Source organism: Pseudophryne corroboree, chromosome 5 (genome assembly GCF_028390025.1).
Source record: "Pseudophryne corroboree isolate aPseCor3 chromosome 5, aPseCor3.hap2, whole genome shotgun sequence".
Lineage (NCBI taxonomy): Eukaryota > Metazoa > Chordata > Amphibia > Anura > Myobatrachidae > Pseudophryne > Pseudophryne corroboree.
This window is the reverse complement of record NC_086448.1, coordinates 537,187,563-537,200,780: the sequence shown is the minus strand read 5'-3', so window position 1 is coordinate 537,200,780 and position 13,218 is coordinate 537,187,563. Positions and strand designations below refer to the sequence as shown.

The 13,218-nt window shown below is 44.1% G+C and overlaps 1 protein-coding gene across 6 annotated transcripts in view; it reads right to left on the bottom strand.

The window, feature by feature from the left end:
- Nucleotides 1–13,218, bottom strand: part of PHACTR1 (phosphatase and actin regulator 1) — an 806,703-nt gene that overhangs the window by 86,150 nt on the left and 707,335 nt on the right. For 5 of the 6 annotated variants that reach the window (XM_063923183.1, XM_063923185.1, XM_063923182.1 and 2 more), the window contains one exon: nt 2,684–2,845. In XM_063923183.1, coding sequence (XP_063779253.1) covers nt 2,684–2,845 — 162 coding nt within the window. The remainder of the gene's footprint in view (nt 1–2,683; nt 2,846–13,218) is intronic. The other variant, XM_063923181.1, reaches the window with a different exon arrangement.

Genomic DNA, 13,218 nt, shown 5'->3' with positions numbered 1-13,218 from the left:
CTGCTGGAGACAGGAGAAAAAATCCCTGATAACTCTTCACAGATTATGTGAGTTAACGCCGATTAACACATTGGAAGGGATGCCGGCCAAACTCAGACATTTTTTTTAAAGGGGCAATCACTTACAAGACAAAACCATGCTTTGTAAGTGATTGCCCTTTTAAAAAAATATCCGATTTCGGCCAGCATCCCGCAGGGCATCCTGAACTTGGCATTACATCCAGCCCCTTAAGTTATGGTGCCCACACACGGTGAGATGTGTGCTAGGTGCGATTTAAACTTATACAATGTGTGCTATACGATTTGGACTAAGTGGGTATGCTATTTAACTACATGCGATTTGAACTACACTACAATATGTAATGTATATGATGTAGTACAAAAATACCTGATTGCACATACTATTTTGCCTTGCAATATTGACTACGCGGGAGCGCGCATCGCATCGCAAGGAAAAATAAATACGGTGCGATTTGAACTAGACGTGATGCGATTTTAATTAAATTGCATGCTATAATCGCACCGTGTGTGGGCACCATTAACTGGCATTAACAAGCCTATAGGGTTAAGTCGGGAGGCTAATTGAATAGCCTTGGCTATCTCCCATTATTACCCACGGTAACGAATTGTGGGAAATTAAACCAAGTCAAGTGGCTAAGTGGTAACCACTCTGATAGAACTGATAGCCCAACCAGGGCCTCAGCAATGATGATTATCACACATGTATCGTTGGGCCAACACTTACACCAATAGTTACTGTGTCCTATCACCCAACTAAAATAATAGAACAATATACAAAATTCAATTAGTCCACTGTGCTGTCATGTGATATCATTATTACTTTCATTTGTAAAACACCATAGTGCTCACAGTCCAGACAGTGGGGAAACCAGGGCATACATAAAACAGGGACATACAAGGTAGACAAAATAAGTTTTAACATGAAAACAAGGGTTGGGAGGGCCCTGGGAGCTTACAATCTAATAGATACGGGAGATCTGAGATAAGTGAACTGTATATGAATGAGGATTCAGACAACAGAAAGGCTTCACCTGTGAGTAAGGCAGACTTTACTAGAGATGTGGGTTTTCAGACAGCATTTAAAGATCTGATATAGGGCCTAATCCAGCATGATAGGAAAACCCTTAACGGTTAGCGGCAGAGCAAAACGATGTAGGTGGGAGTGAGCGGTGGTTACTAGAGAGAAGGCAACCCTCAGCTCAGACACAGATCTAAGAGGATCTAAGAGGACATGAGGAAGAGTCTTTAAGGTGGGATTTGAGATGCATGATGTGGTAGTGTAGTTTATAGGTTAGGATAAGTTGAGTTGGATTCTGGACAATATAGTGAGTTAGAGTGGTGTGAAGTATGCGGTCATCCATTCCACTGCTCTGGGTCCCGGAAGCTCAAGGGGCCCATGTATATTAGCCTAGGGTTCATTGCACTCTAAGGGGGGAATTCAAATGTTTGAAAAGTCGGTTGGGTGTCTGTTTTTTCCTGTCTATTAGATAGGGAAAAAAACAGACACCCAACTGACTTTTCAAACAATTGAATACCCCCCTTAGACTATACTTTCCTGTACATACTGTAGCAAGCAGCTTACGTGCTAGATTCCTGATACACAAGCACTGTTTCCTCTGTGGACACTACCAATATGACTCATAGAAAGGATAAGGGTTCATGTGTTAAGAAATAAGAGCTTACGCGTCCTGCTGTGTATACATTTATGTGGTTCACTTCCTTTTTCTGTACAAGCTTTATGCTACAGGCAGGAACATAGCATATAGTAACTGAGTTACCTAGGTTAAAAACCATATCCACTCAAAGTTCCCGGATGCTGTTAAACTACGCAATAAGCACTCTGTGGAAATGGTTCCTGCCATTTTCAGGTTCTCTGGACCAGCTGACTGTTTGGGACTTTTTCTGGGTGTCATGTGGTGTTGAAGTAGCTTAGTAGTCCCTAGTTATGCCAATGGATACAGACATTCTGTTGCCTTAACCGCTACTCATGAAAATGCGTCATGTTCATTCGCTAGGATATCATTGTGATGGTTTATGGTTCACGGTGCTCAATTTATCAGTAATATCACAACTACAAATAAGATTCATAGGGGGAATTTAATTGTTATCGCCCCCGATCTCCCATCTAAGATCACAGGGAGATCACAGGGCGATATTCAATTGATGTCCCCTATCCCACTGATCGCGCCCATTAGTGTCTGGTTTTAGCCACGTAAAGAGGCTAAACCCGACTAAACTAATTGGCACGATCGGGAAAAGTGCAGTTTAGGTGCCCAAGCGGATCATTTTTCACACATTTCAGCTCACCACCCCTGGGGGTGCGGGCTGAAATGCAGATGCCGGCAGCCGATCGCACTCGGAGCTACAACTGAATATTCCAATTGTAAAGCGCAACGGAATATGCTGCGCTATATAAGAAACTGTAAATAAATAACTGCTCTGTTCGGCGCCATCTAGTGGCTGCCGGCGGCAGTAACATTTGAATCTCGCCCATAGGGTGCATTTTCTGACTGCAAAATATATACATCCACTTTGTCTGGACCACTGCTGAACTTAATTCTTCTTAATGAACTTATATGTATCACATTATCACTAACGCTATGACTCCAGCATATAGCATTCCATAGACATGGAGTATCAATATATCAGATGATAATAGTCACCTGTCCCATCCATGAGCTCAGAGGTTGGAAGTACTTCATATGCACAAGTGTCACCTGAAACAGAATTGGATTCTAGTTCGGTTATAACTGGAAGTGAGGATGACCCAGTTCCAATTGGCTGCCCATTTTCCATCATTCCTTCTTCATTTTGTAAATCACCATCTGGAAGTATAAGAAGGTATAGAATTTAGAAAGACATATTTTAGCCAACTAGTCTTATATATTAAAACGGTAGAGGTACAGAATCAATTATTCCTAGGACAACCTTTTGTTTTTCACACATAGGTCACCATCAGGGGTGGCCAGACTCTAGGGGCATTCAGTTATGTTTGGCCACATGGCCAGTTCTGCCTTGGAGATATGTAATGTTTTCATTTTATTTTAAAAACAAAAAGTCAGACATTTGCCATTAAGTAAACTGTTATTCATGAAGACGCCATCTGACTAACTAGCACAACAACATAATCTCCATTCTTGGATTCCAATGCTTAAAGCCTGCTCAATTCCAATTTAATGACTAATCTTCCAGGTGTGATCTTGGAGAATTTTGAATACAACTGTCAGGTTGTCAGAAAAAAGGACATGACCTCTCTACTAGTCAAGTAGTGCTTGGTATTCCTCCTTAACTAATGTACTAATCCAGTATGAAAGAGGACCCAAACAGCTGAAGGCTTACTATCTATTGAAAGCTATTGCATGTACCGATCACCTACAATAAATGACAGCATTTTGTGGGTTAGATATATTCAATGAGAATGAAGCTTCATGACTTTATGGTGTCACTAGTTCCTAGCTAATTGTTTTGCTGCATTCTTCTGAACATTGGTTCATCTCTCAAAATGGCTACATCCATATTGCACAGGAGGCACATATATTTTTAAATGTTCAGTGACTCACAATGGGTTGTCCAATGTGGTGTCATTTAAGCTGTAGCTCCTTTGTCATCTCCTGTACCTCTGTTGCTGTACTTGGTGTTCCTAAGCTTGGGTCTAATAGAAATGCAGTTGATCTACATCCAGAGATCTGACTCATCACCTCCCCTCTACAAGCTGGTGTTACCAAATGGGAATAAGTCAAGTCCTGAGCTTCAAGACTTAAGAGTGCCATTCTGGAAGGTAGAGTCCAACAAGCTCATTTCACAACAGCACAGCGGCGATGCTTTTGTACTTGAAGAGTAACTCCCAGCCATTGCAGCTCCTGTGGCTTACCGGGAGTTACTCGTCGCTGCCCTGGTCGCAACGGTTGCGTGTGACGTCACGCAGCCGAAGCGGGCGCCCCCCCTCACGGTCCGGCCACGCCTGCGTTGGCCAGACCATGCCCACAAAACGGCGTCCAAACGCCGCCGTGCCGCCCCCTGCCGCCCAGGCAGAGGCACCTGTTAATCAGGCCGAGGCGATCGCTAGGCAACGACAGCTGTCGACTGTCAGCCATGCGCCGGCGCATGCGCAGTTCTGACCTGATCGCTGCGCTGCAATGACCTGCAGCGAGCGATCAGGTCAGAATGACCCCCATAGGATGCTGCAGTAAAAATATTTTTTTTCCCTATCTACAGCACAGAGACTTGCTGCAGATGCAGTGGCATACCCCCCAGCTGTACCTTTTTGGCAGGTACAGTACCTTTTTTTATGGTCTGTACTGATTTTTGGCTCTCCAAACTTCCATTGAAAGTATAGGAAGAGGGGCGTGGCCACACCACTGTACCCATGGCTACGTTCCCTTTTCGAATTTGACCCAATTTTTAAGTGTAAATTGTTGGAGGGTATGTTGCTGCAGATGCAGTGGGCCTATTTTGGGGTGTGGACCTGGAGCTGCAGCTCCATCAGCCCCATTGTTAATCCTGCTCTGGGAACACACAGCAGCCAAAGGACAGAGCCTCCCATTGGATGTAACCTGTGTGGGAGGGCGTTTCTCGCCCAATGAGCTATGGACTGGGTGTGATAGACCTGCTGCTAACTGTCACGATCCGGGTATCTGGACGCCATTTCTTACCCATCAGATGCCTCCCAAGGCTGGCTCAGCGCTCCAGGACCGGATCCCATCTGTTATCCTGATGTGTACATTCCTGTATCCTCTCCTGTCACTCTGGGACGCTGTCACAGTAAACGCCATATTACACCTGGCATGGCGTCTCCCGCGGCCTCCGCCGCCGTCCCTGAACTTCTGCATGCAGAGTGTCTGAGTGGCGATTGCGTCAGCCGCGGCCTCCGCTGTGTCCGCGTGGTTGGATGTGCATCTGTCGGCCTGGCGCCTCCTGTCTCCGGTGGTCGGCGCCGCCATTACTGTTTTCATTACCACATGGATTACAAACCAAACTTCCCTCCAAGTGTCTGCATGGGCGCAGCCATCTTGGATTCTGTCAGCTGATCATTTCCACCAATCTGTTCTCAGTATTGATAATCTGCATAATTGCCTAGCCAATCCCTTCCTTGCTGCAGGTATAAATACACTGTGCCTGAGCAAGGAAGGCGTCAGTGCTTTGGTTGTCAAACCTAGTTCCTGTTTGTCTCTCTCCTGTGATTGTCTTCCAGGTTCCAGCTCCTGTCTCAAGACTTCCACCATAGAGACCCGCACCAGCATTCCACCTGCGGTGTAGCCTGACTCTCCAATCCATTGTGGATTCATCTGTTTCCAGCTACAACATTACCTGCTTCCAGCTCAGCTTCCAGCAGAGTACAGCTTCCCTTAAAGGGCCGGTGTCCTTTCTACACTTTACCACTCTCCACCGGTATTATTATTTCTCCGCTCTCAAGTTCTACATTTCAGTTCATATTTCATCGCTCCCAAGTTCATTTATTATTTAACTGGTTCCAGCCAGTATCCACTCCGTGCTAACAACAGTCTGGTTCCAGCCAGTATCCACAGCAGCTGTTTTATCTTCAGCAACCCAGCTTTTCCTGGAACACCAGCTGGCACAATCCTGGGTTATCTCCATTGCTACAGTCGGGCCTGGTAAGGACTTTCCATCTAGAAGATCATAAGAACTATCTCACACTACCAGTGCCCTGTGGCTCCTGCCATCCTGTAGTACCCAGGAACTGTATTTATTCTTTGCTGACTTTTACGTTTTCTTTTACTGCTGCTGTGTTGCGGAGTTGTCATAATAAACATCATTGACTTTTATCCAAGTTGTCGTGGTCACGCCTTCGGGCAGTTATTATTCATGTTACTTACATGTCCAGGGGTCTGATACAACCTCCCAGGTTCCGGTACATCTCAGCCCCTACAACTGAGGCTGCCTCCCGTCAGCTCAGGCCCTCAGTTGTGACACTAACCCAATGAGAGCTCCTAGCCACTCCCAGCATTATACACACAGGCACAGAGTCACAGATCTGGCCTATTATATAGGAGATTTTCATCGCATATCTACAAGTATTTTAGTAAATAGACTACCAAAATAAGGATACTATATGTACATATGTTACCATTGCAGACCCAGTAGAACTGGTAATATTGAGTTACCTGATTTAAATTAATCATCAATGTTTGCATCCAGAAGTCACTGTCCATTAGACAAGCTCATATGGAACAGGTGGTCTTGATGAGTTATTCATTTCAGTGAATCAAGGTCATAGCTTGGACTATTTTTTTTTTTTATTATTATTATTATTATTATTATTATTATTACTACAACAGAGTATATAAACAAATAAGCAAAACAAGAAGACAGTGGCTTATAGTTCAAGACAATATAGGACAAGTACAGTGAATATTAACATAACCGCATCAGCAGACAACACTGAAATAAGTATCAGAGTGGTAGAAAACCAAGGGATTTGCTGCCATGCTCATGAGAGCTTACATTCTAAAGGGGAGGGGCAGGCAGGGATGACAGATGGGGTAGACAGTTGAGTGTGGGACAGAGGGTTAGGATGAGAGTTTTCTGGGATTGGTGAAGAAGTGGGTCTTGAGAGCCTGTTTGAAGTTTTGTAGAGAGGTGGAGAGTCTGAGGGGAAGAGGTAGAGCATTTTAGAGAAAGGGAGCAGCATGTGCAAAAGAGGTAGGAGTGGGAGGAGGTCAGTAGTCAGGAGAGGTGTCATACATTAGCAGAGCACGGGCAGGAGTGTAAAGGGAGCTAAGGTCAAAGATGTAAATGGAAGAGGCGTGGGTGAGGGCTTTGTAAGTGAGTGTGAGAAGCTTGAATTGTATTCTCAAGGGGAGCCAGTGAAGGTCTTGTAAGAGAGGGGAGGTAGATGTATTACGTTTGGTGAAGAAAATGAGCCAGGCAGTGGACTGATTGGAGTGAAGAGAGGGATTTGTCAGGAATGCCAGAAGAAGATTACAGTAGTCCAGTCTGGAGATGACCGGTGAGTGGATGAGGGTCTTAATGGCATTCTGGGTGAAAACAGATCTGATCCTGGAAATATTTTTGAGATGAAAATGGCAGGTTTGTGAGAGGTATTGGATGTGTGGTTTGAAGGAGAGGGAGGAGTCAAGGATTATTCCAAGACAGTGCCCTTGGGGGCTAGAGGAGAGAGTAGTGCCATGAATAGATAATGAAATTGTGGGAGTTGAGGTTGTGTAGGAGGAAGGGAAGATGATCAGCTTAGCCTTAGACAAGTGCTGGGACATCCAGGAAGAGATAGCAGAGAGACGGTTAAAGATACGAGTGAGGAGAGCAGGGGAGAGGTCAGGGGAGGAAAAGTAGATATGAGTATCAGCAGCATAGAGATGGTATTGTACAAGAACCCGCCATACACATAAAACACCCTGTGCTGGCTCCTAATAGTAGCGGCCAGCGTCAGAACCGCTTCATGCTACTTATGATGGCTGCCCCCCACTTGGTGCATATACTGGTAGCGGTACACAATGGCACGCCATGCCGCGATCTATAGCCCATAGGTGTAAAGGGATACATCTGTAAATGGTTGAAAGAAAGAAAAAAAGTGTGTAGCTTACGCGGAGTCAGGTAAGCACTGTGTATAACATATATATATATATATGAGTGTATCAAGCAGATACACTCTAAGATTTACAGTATGATATACTGTACATATCCACTCTGCTCTACTTCATCCACATTTAGGCGTTTATTCTGGCTTGTTAGCAAACTAAAAGCGTCAGCAACTGGGCAAAACTATGTTGCACTGTAGGTGGGGCAGATGTAACATGTGCAGAGAGTTAGATTTGGGTGGGTTATATTTTTTCTGTGCATGTTAAATACTTGCTGCTTAACTTTTACACTGCAATTTAGATTTCAGTTTGACCACACCCCACCCAAATCTCACTGCACGTTATATCTGCCGTAACTGCAGTTCAACACGGTTTTTTTGTTTGCTAACAAACCTGAAAAACCTACTTAGACTTCAGTACCATGCACCACACCTAACAAAGACCAAGCAGGAGGGACTATCCTGCAATGCCTGTAAAATAAGGTGAGCAGATACATATTGGAAGTATTTATACCTTGTAGCTATGTGTGAATGGATTACACTATTTTCTGCTTTTGTCTTTTTATCTACAACGAGGGATAAACTGTCTTTTCACATCTAACCATCAAGCAGGGTATACATCTGATATAAATGTCATGACAGAGATATGAATTAGTAAATTTTAAAAGTCCCTATCAGCTGTGTGACGGGTCTCACACAGTTGTTTCTTCCTATGACAATTGCTGGCTTATAGGCCCTACACACTGGGCGATTTTCTGAAAGATATGAACGATCTCGTTCATAAATGAACGAGAACTCGTTCATATCTTTCAGTGTGGAGACTCCAGCGATGAACGATGCGCGTCCCCGCGCTCGTTCATCGCTGGTCTCCCGTCGGCTGTGCATGCAGGCCAATATGGACGATCTCGTCCATATTTGCCTGCACTTCAATGCAGCCGCGTGACGGGGGGAGTGAAGAAACTTCACTCCCCCCGTCACTGCCCCCCCGCCGCCGGGTCGCTCGTCGGCCGTATCCGCCGTCGGGCAGCTCGGCGGCGGGTCGGCCAGTGAGTAGGGCCCCTTAGACTCAAGAGTCAACTAATTAATGATGGGTCTGCTTTAAGGAGATGTGAGAATCAGCCAAAATGTGCACCATATCATGCGAATACTTTCCCAATTTCTCCTCCTGGATGCTGAGGCAAGACCTAATAAAAAACTGTCTACTTTTATACTGCTGTGAAATAATTCTGTAGCTATAGGGGTAAATGTATGAAGCAGTGATAAGAGTGGAGAAGTGTGCCAATGGAGAAGTTGCCCATGGCAACCAATCAGCATTGAAGTAACATTTATAATTTGCATACTATAAAATTATACAGAGCAGCTGATTGGTTGCCATGGGCAAATTCTCCTCTTGCTCACTTCTCCACTCTTATCACTGCTTCATACATTTACCATAGTGTCTAGGAGAGCAGAGAGCGGGCATATGTGATGCATGCCCAGGTTCAGCTGGAAGAGCAAGTATGGTAGCCTTGTGTGTTGACCTGGGCGTGTAAGATGATCAAGAAAAACTGTCAAATGACTGAATCAAATTATTTTGCTGTAAGCCAGGATGTCAATATAAAACTCAATTAGCCAGAGATTTCATGAGAAAATTCTAATGGTGCCCATACACTAGGGCGATATCGGTTTCAATCATGCGATTGCGACTGCACTGGTGCAATATATTGCATGTCAACTGCATGTGTCCCCCGACGCGATGCGCGGGCACGATGGTTGAATCTCACATCTCAAGATATTATGTGCTACACTTAATATTTATCGCATCGCATGTGCGATTGCATGTTTTTTTAAGCACTGCGATTTGCGATCTGTGTTGTTTCGAGCTCACTTCCTGGACACTCCCCTCCACCCATTGTGATTGCGACTTCAGGTCGCAAGGGGCATGCAATTTATTGCATGATCGCACGCACATCGAATGTTCCCCCCCCCCCCCCCCAAAAAAAGCACTTCAAATGCAAATTATCGCAGCCTTGCCTGTCGGGGAAATTGCAGCGCGGCCAATCGCACAAGTGTAAGGGCACCATACTGTCCTATTATACCAATCTAGTATTTATTGCTGAGTATCTTCCAGTGTCAAATCTCATTTGGTCGGGCTTTATAACACAGCCTGTTCAGGTGCATGCATTACATTTCGGTATGTTTTTATACTTCGATACTGAGCAAAGAAATTGGTCTCTAAGTAGTAGAGAGATGCGGACTAGCCGAAGCTTGAGAAGTAAAACTATCAACGCTTTAGGGCCCTACACACTGGCCGATTTTTTGAAAGATATGAACGATCTCGTTCATAAATGAACGAGAACTCGTTCATATCTTTCAGTGTGGAGACTCCTGCGATGAACGATGCGCGGCCCCGCGCTCGTTCATCGCTGGTCTCCCGTCGGCTGTGCATGCAGGCCAATATGGACGATCTCGTCCATATTTGCCTGCACTTCAATGCAGCCGCGTGACGGGGGGAGTGAAGAAACTTCACTCCCCCCCCGCCGCCGGGTCGCTCGTCGGCCGTATCCGCCGTCGGGCAGCTCGGCGGCGGGTCGGCCAGTGAGTAGGGCCCTTTTGCCGAATGCAAAGGGAAACTATCTACCCATCTTCTATATTTCTTAGGGGTAAATTAACTTGTATTATTTAGATGAATTCAAGTAAGTGATCCAGTAAATAATAAGAAATGGTCCAGAGTGCTGCAACATCGCACATATTTAAAAATAAAACTATTTTTTTTAAAGATAATAAAGCGGATTCCACTAGTTTCAAACAATAAAAACAAAACAATGAACTGATCAAACCAATATTTTCTCACCCGTTCTTATTGTGTGCAGTTTGATATGTGTAGTTATTACACTGGCTGTTATTTATTTATGTGCTCAAGCTGTGTTGAAACTGTAGACGCTGCATTGAATGATGTCTCACAGAGGTCAGACAAGGCTAATTACATTTCTTCAATCAAAATAACTACACACAAATATACACACAAAGCTTGCATCGTGTTGTCTGACCTTGCTTAGGTGCAGAATCATTATGTGTTAATTAATAAGAGCAGCATATGAGTGCATACAGTCATACACTATAAAGTAATTACAGCTTGTTATGTGATCAATGACATGCAAAATTATGAAGTGAGGAGCCTGCAGAGATGGCTAATCAATACAAATGGAACAAGTAACCCGAGGACAGCAGTGTGCTGTCAGGATACACTGGGTCCGTCATGGACATTCCACACAATACACCCACACCTCATTCATCATACAGCCATGTGGGCCCACCATCACACAGGCAAGCATTTCAACCATCACAAAATATTTGTAGCATCTCCCAATAGATTTGGCTAACACAAACAACTCAATACATTAGAGCATACATTGAGAAAACACATTGATGACAAATAATTTCCAGGTACAATTCCAGATTTACAAAAATAATAAATATATATGTAGCTAAATTAATATAAATATACGTGAATGTAAAGCTGGGTACACACTGGAGCGATGGGCATTAATTCCGCTATCAGAACGAATGCCCTTGAGCCCAGTTTGAGTGTATTCACTGTAACGAGTTTCTTCATTAGCATACACAAGATCCTTCATTAGCATAAACAAGGTCGCTAGCGATATCGCTATGTTTGATGTGCATTACATCAAACCCAGGTTCTACCACTAGCATCTGCGGGAGCGTGCAATCACCCGATCACACGGAGCGTTGGAGACGATTTATTGTTCCGAAACGGCAAATCGAACCGACATCGCTCCAGTGTGTACCCAGCTTAATGTTTTTATATACTTTTTAGATTGGTCTCGATATGGATTATTTTTTTCGTTTAGTTAATACCACAGTGTCTGTTTAGCAAGCCAAAATTATTTCTGTTTCTCTATGTACGTTTAAAAATCTGACATTACAAATGTCTCCAATTTTTACCACTGACCATCTGTACAGTAAAATGTATCCTCTCCTACCGAATGCGATTTTCTCAATTCGTTATTACGGTATTACAGCTTGGACTTTTTTTAAAATAAAATTATTGAAGACTATTTCAAATGGAAAAACAATGTAAATGTAAAATAATTAAGTTAAGCTAGTGTGTTAGGGTCGCAGTACATGAAGGTCCATATAGACAACATAGCGTAACATGCATTTCCTGTACGCACCTGTCCTGATCTAATGTAAAACAACCTGGTGATATACTATTAAATAGGGACACTAGACACAGTGGGCGGTATTCAAATGATATATCACGCCGAAACTCCTTTCTAAAGTGATCCCCGTTATCGCGCATATTGCTCCCATAGTGATCAGGTTTAGCTGCATAAAGGGTTGGGCGCCCTCGCTACCCCAGTGGTAGTAAGCTGAAATGATTATACCATGCCCATCAGCAGAAACAAAGTGGGTGTGAAAGGGGGTGAAAAGAATTAAAAACTGCCCATAGACTCTTATAGGGGCTCCTCCCTGCTTTTAGAATGTATCTAAAGGAGCATAAGCCGGTCCCCAGTTCCCTTCCACTAGGTTCTTGGTCTCAGAGCATCCTACACATTTACATGATCTTTATAAAGAATTCCCTGTCTCAGTCTATCAGATTCTGCTGCTCTTCCACACAGGAAGTGGAGGATGTTGCTGACAGACTGAGGAGGGTATACTATTACCCACGATAAAACATTGGGCACGAAAAACTTAAGTTTTTTGCGATTTTTCCCGGTGTTTCGCCATTTATTTATTTTTTACAGGTTATGCTATTAGATCGCCTATAAAAAAAAATGCCCTTTCTCCCGAAAAAACGCACAGGTTCAGTGAAAACTGTGTGTTTTCGTGAGAAGCAGCCCGTTTTCTTTTGAAAACGGGGCTGTTTCTGGGGATTTGGTTTCACCTGCCTCAAAATCCCCGATGACCGCAGACAACCTGCAGTGCAGCAGCAGTAGGCTGGGACTGCAGGCATGGCGCCGCGGCCCGGAAGCTGCCACTCAGCCGGTGACCACCGGCGGGGAAGTCGGAGCAGCTCCGTGACCCGCATCCCCCCACTCTCCCCCGGCAGTGGTCACATGACGGGGGAGCAGCCATGTGACCAAGGGGAGCCGGAGGAGCAGCACTACACCTGGAGCTGTCAGCAGGCAGCACCCGATGCAGCAACAGGTAACCCCTGAAAAGCCACCGCTCGTGCTGTCTCACCGGGGCTAATTGGATATCCCCCTGAATCGTACAATACTGAAATATGGAATATAAACTAGACAAAACAGCTCAGACTGGTGTTGGAACGATAGTCGGCCCCAGGTGCTGCATATACTGTATACTCTGAGATTACAAGAGCAAACAGTTTAAAATAATTTGTTCTTCCAGATTATTTTATAGTGTGTATCTAGCTTCACAGAGAAAAACGCTTATCTTTACCACATTCCTGCCCTTTCACTAACTGCTGTCTTGCAACCCCAACTCAAACCCCAAAATTCCACAATGAGATTATTTTCATTTGGAAGTATGAAGATTAATGTAATGCTAAAAGATACATAAAACAAAAAAAATGTACAGAAACAAAGAAAAATGTATGTAATCTATTTTAAATGTTTCCCTAAGAATTTAGGAATGAGTAGGAAGTAGACTATAACAAATCCTTCCTATTCTGTCTGATTT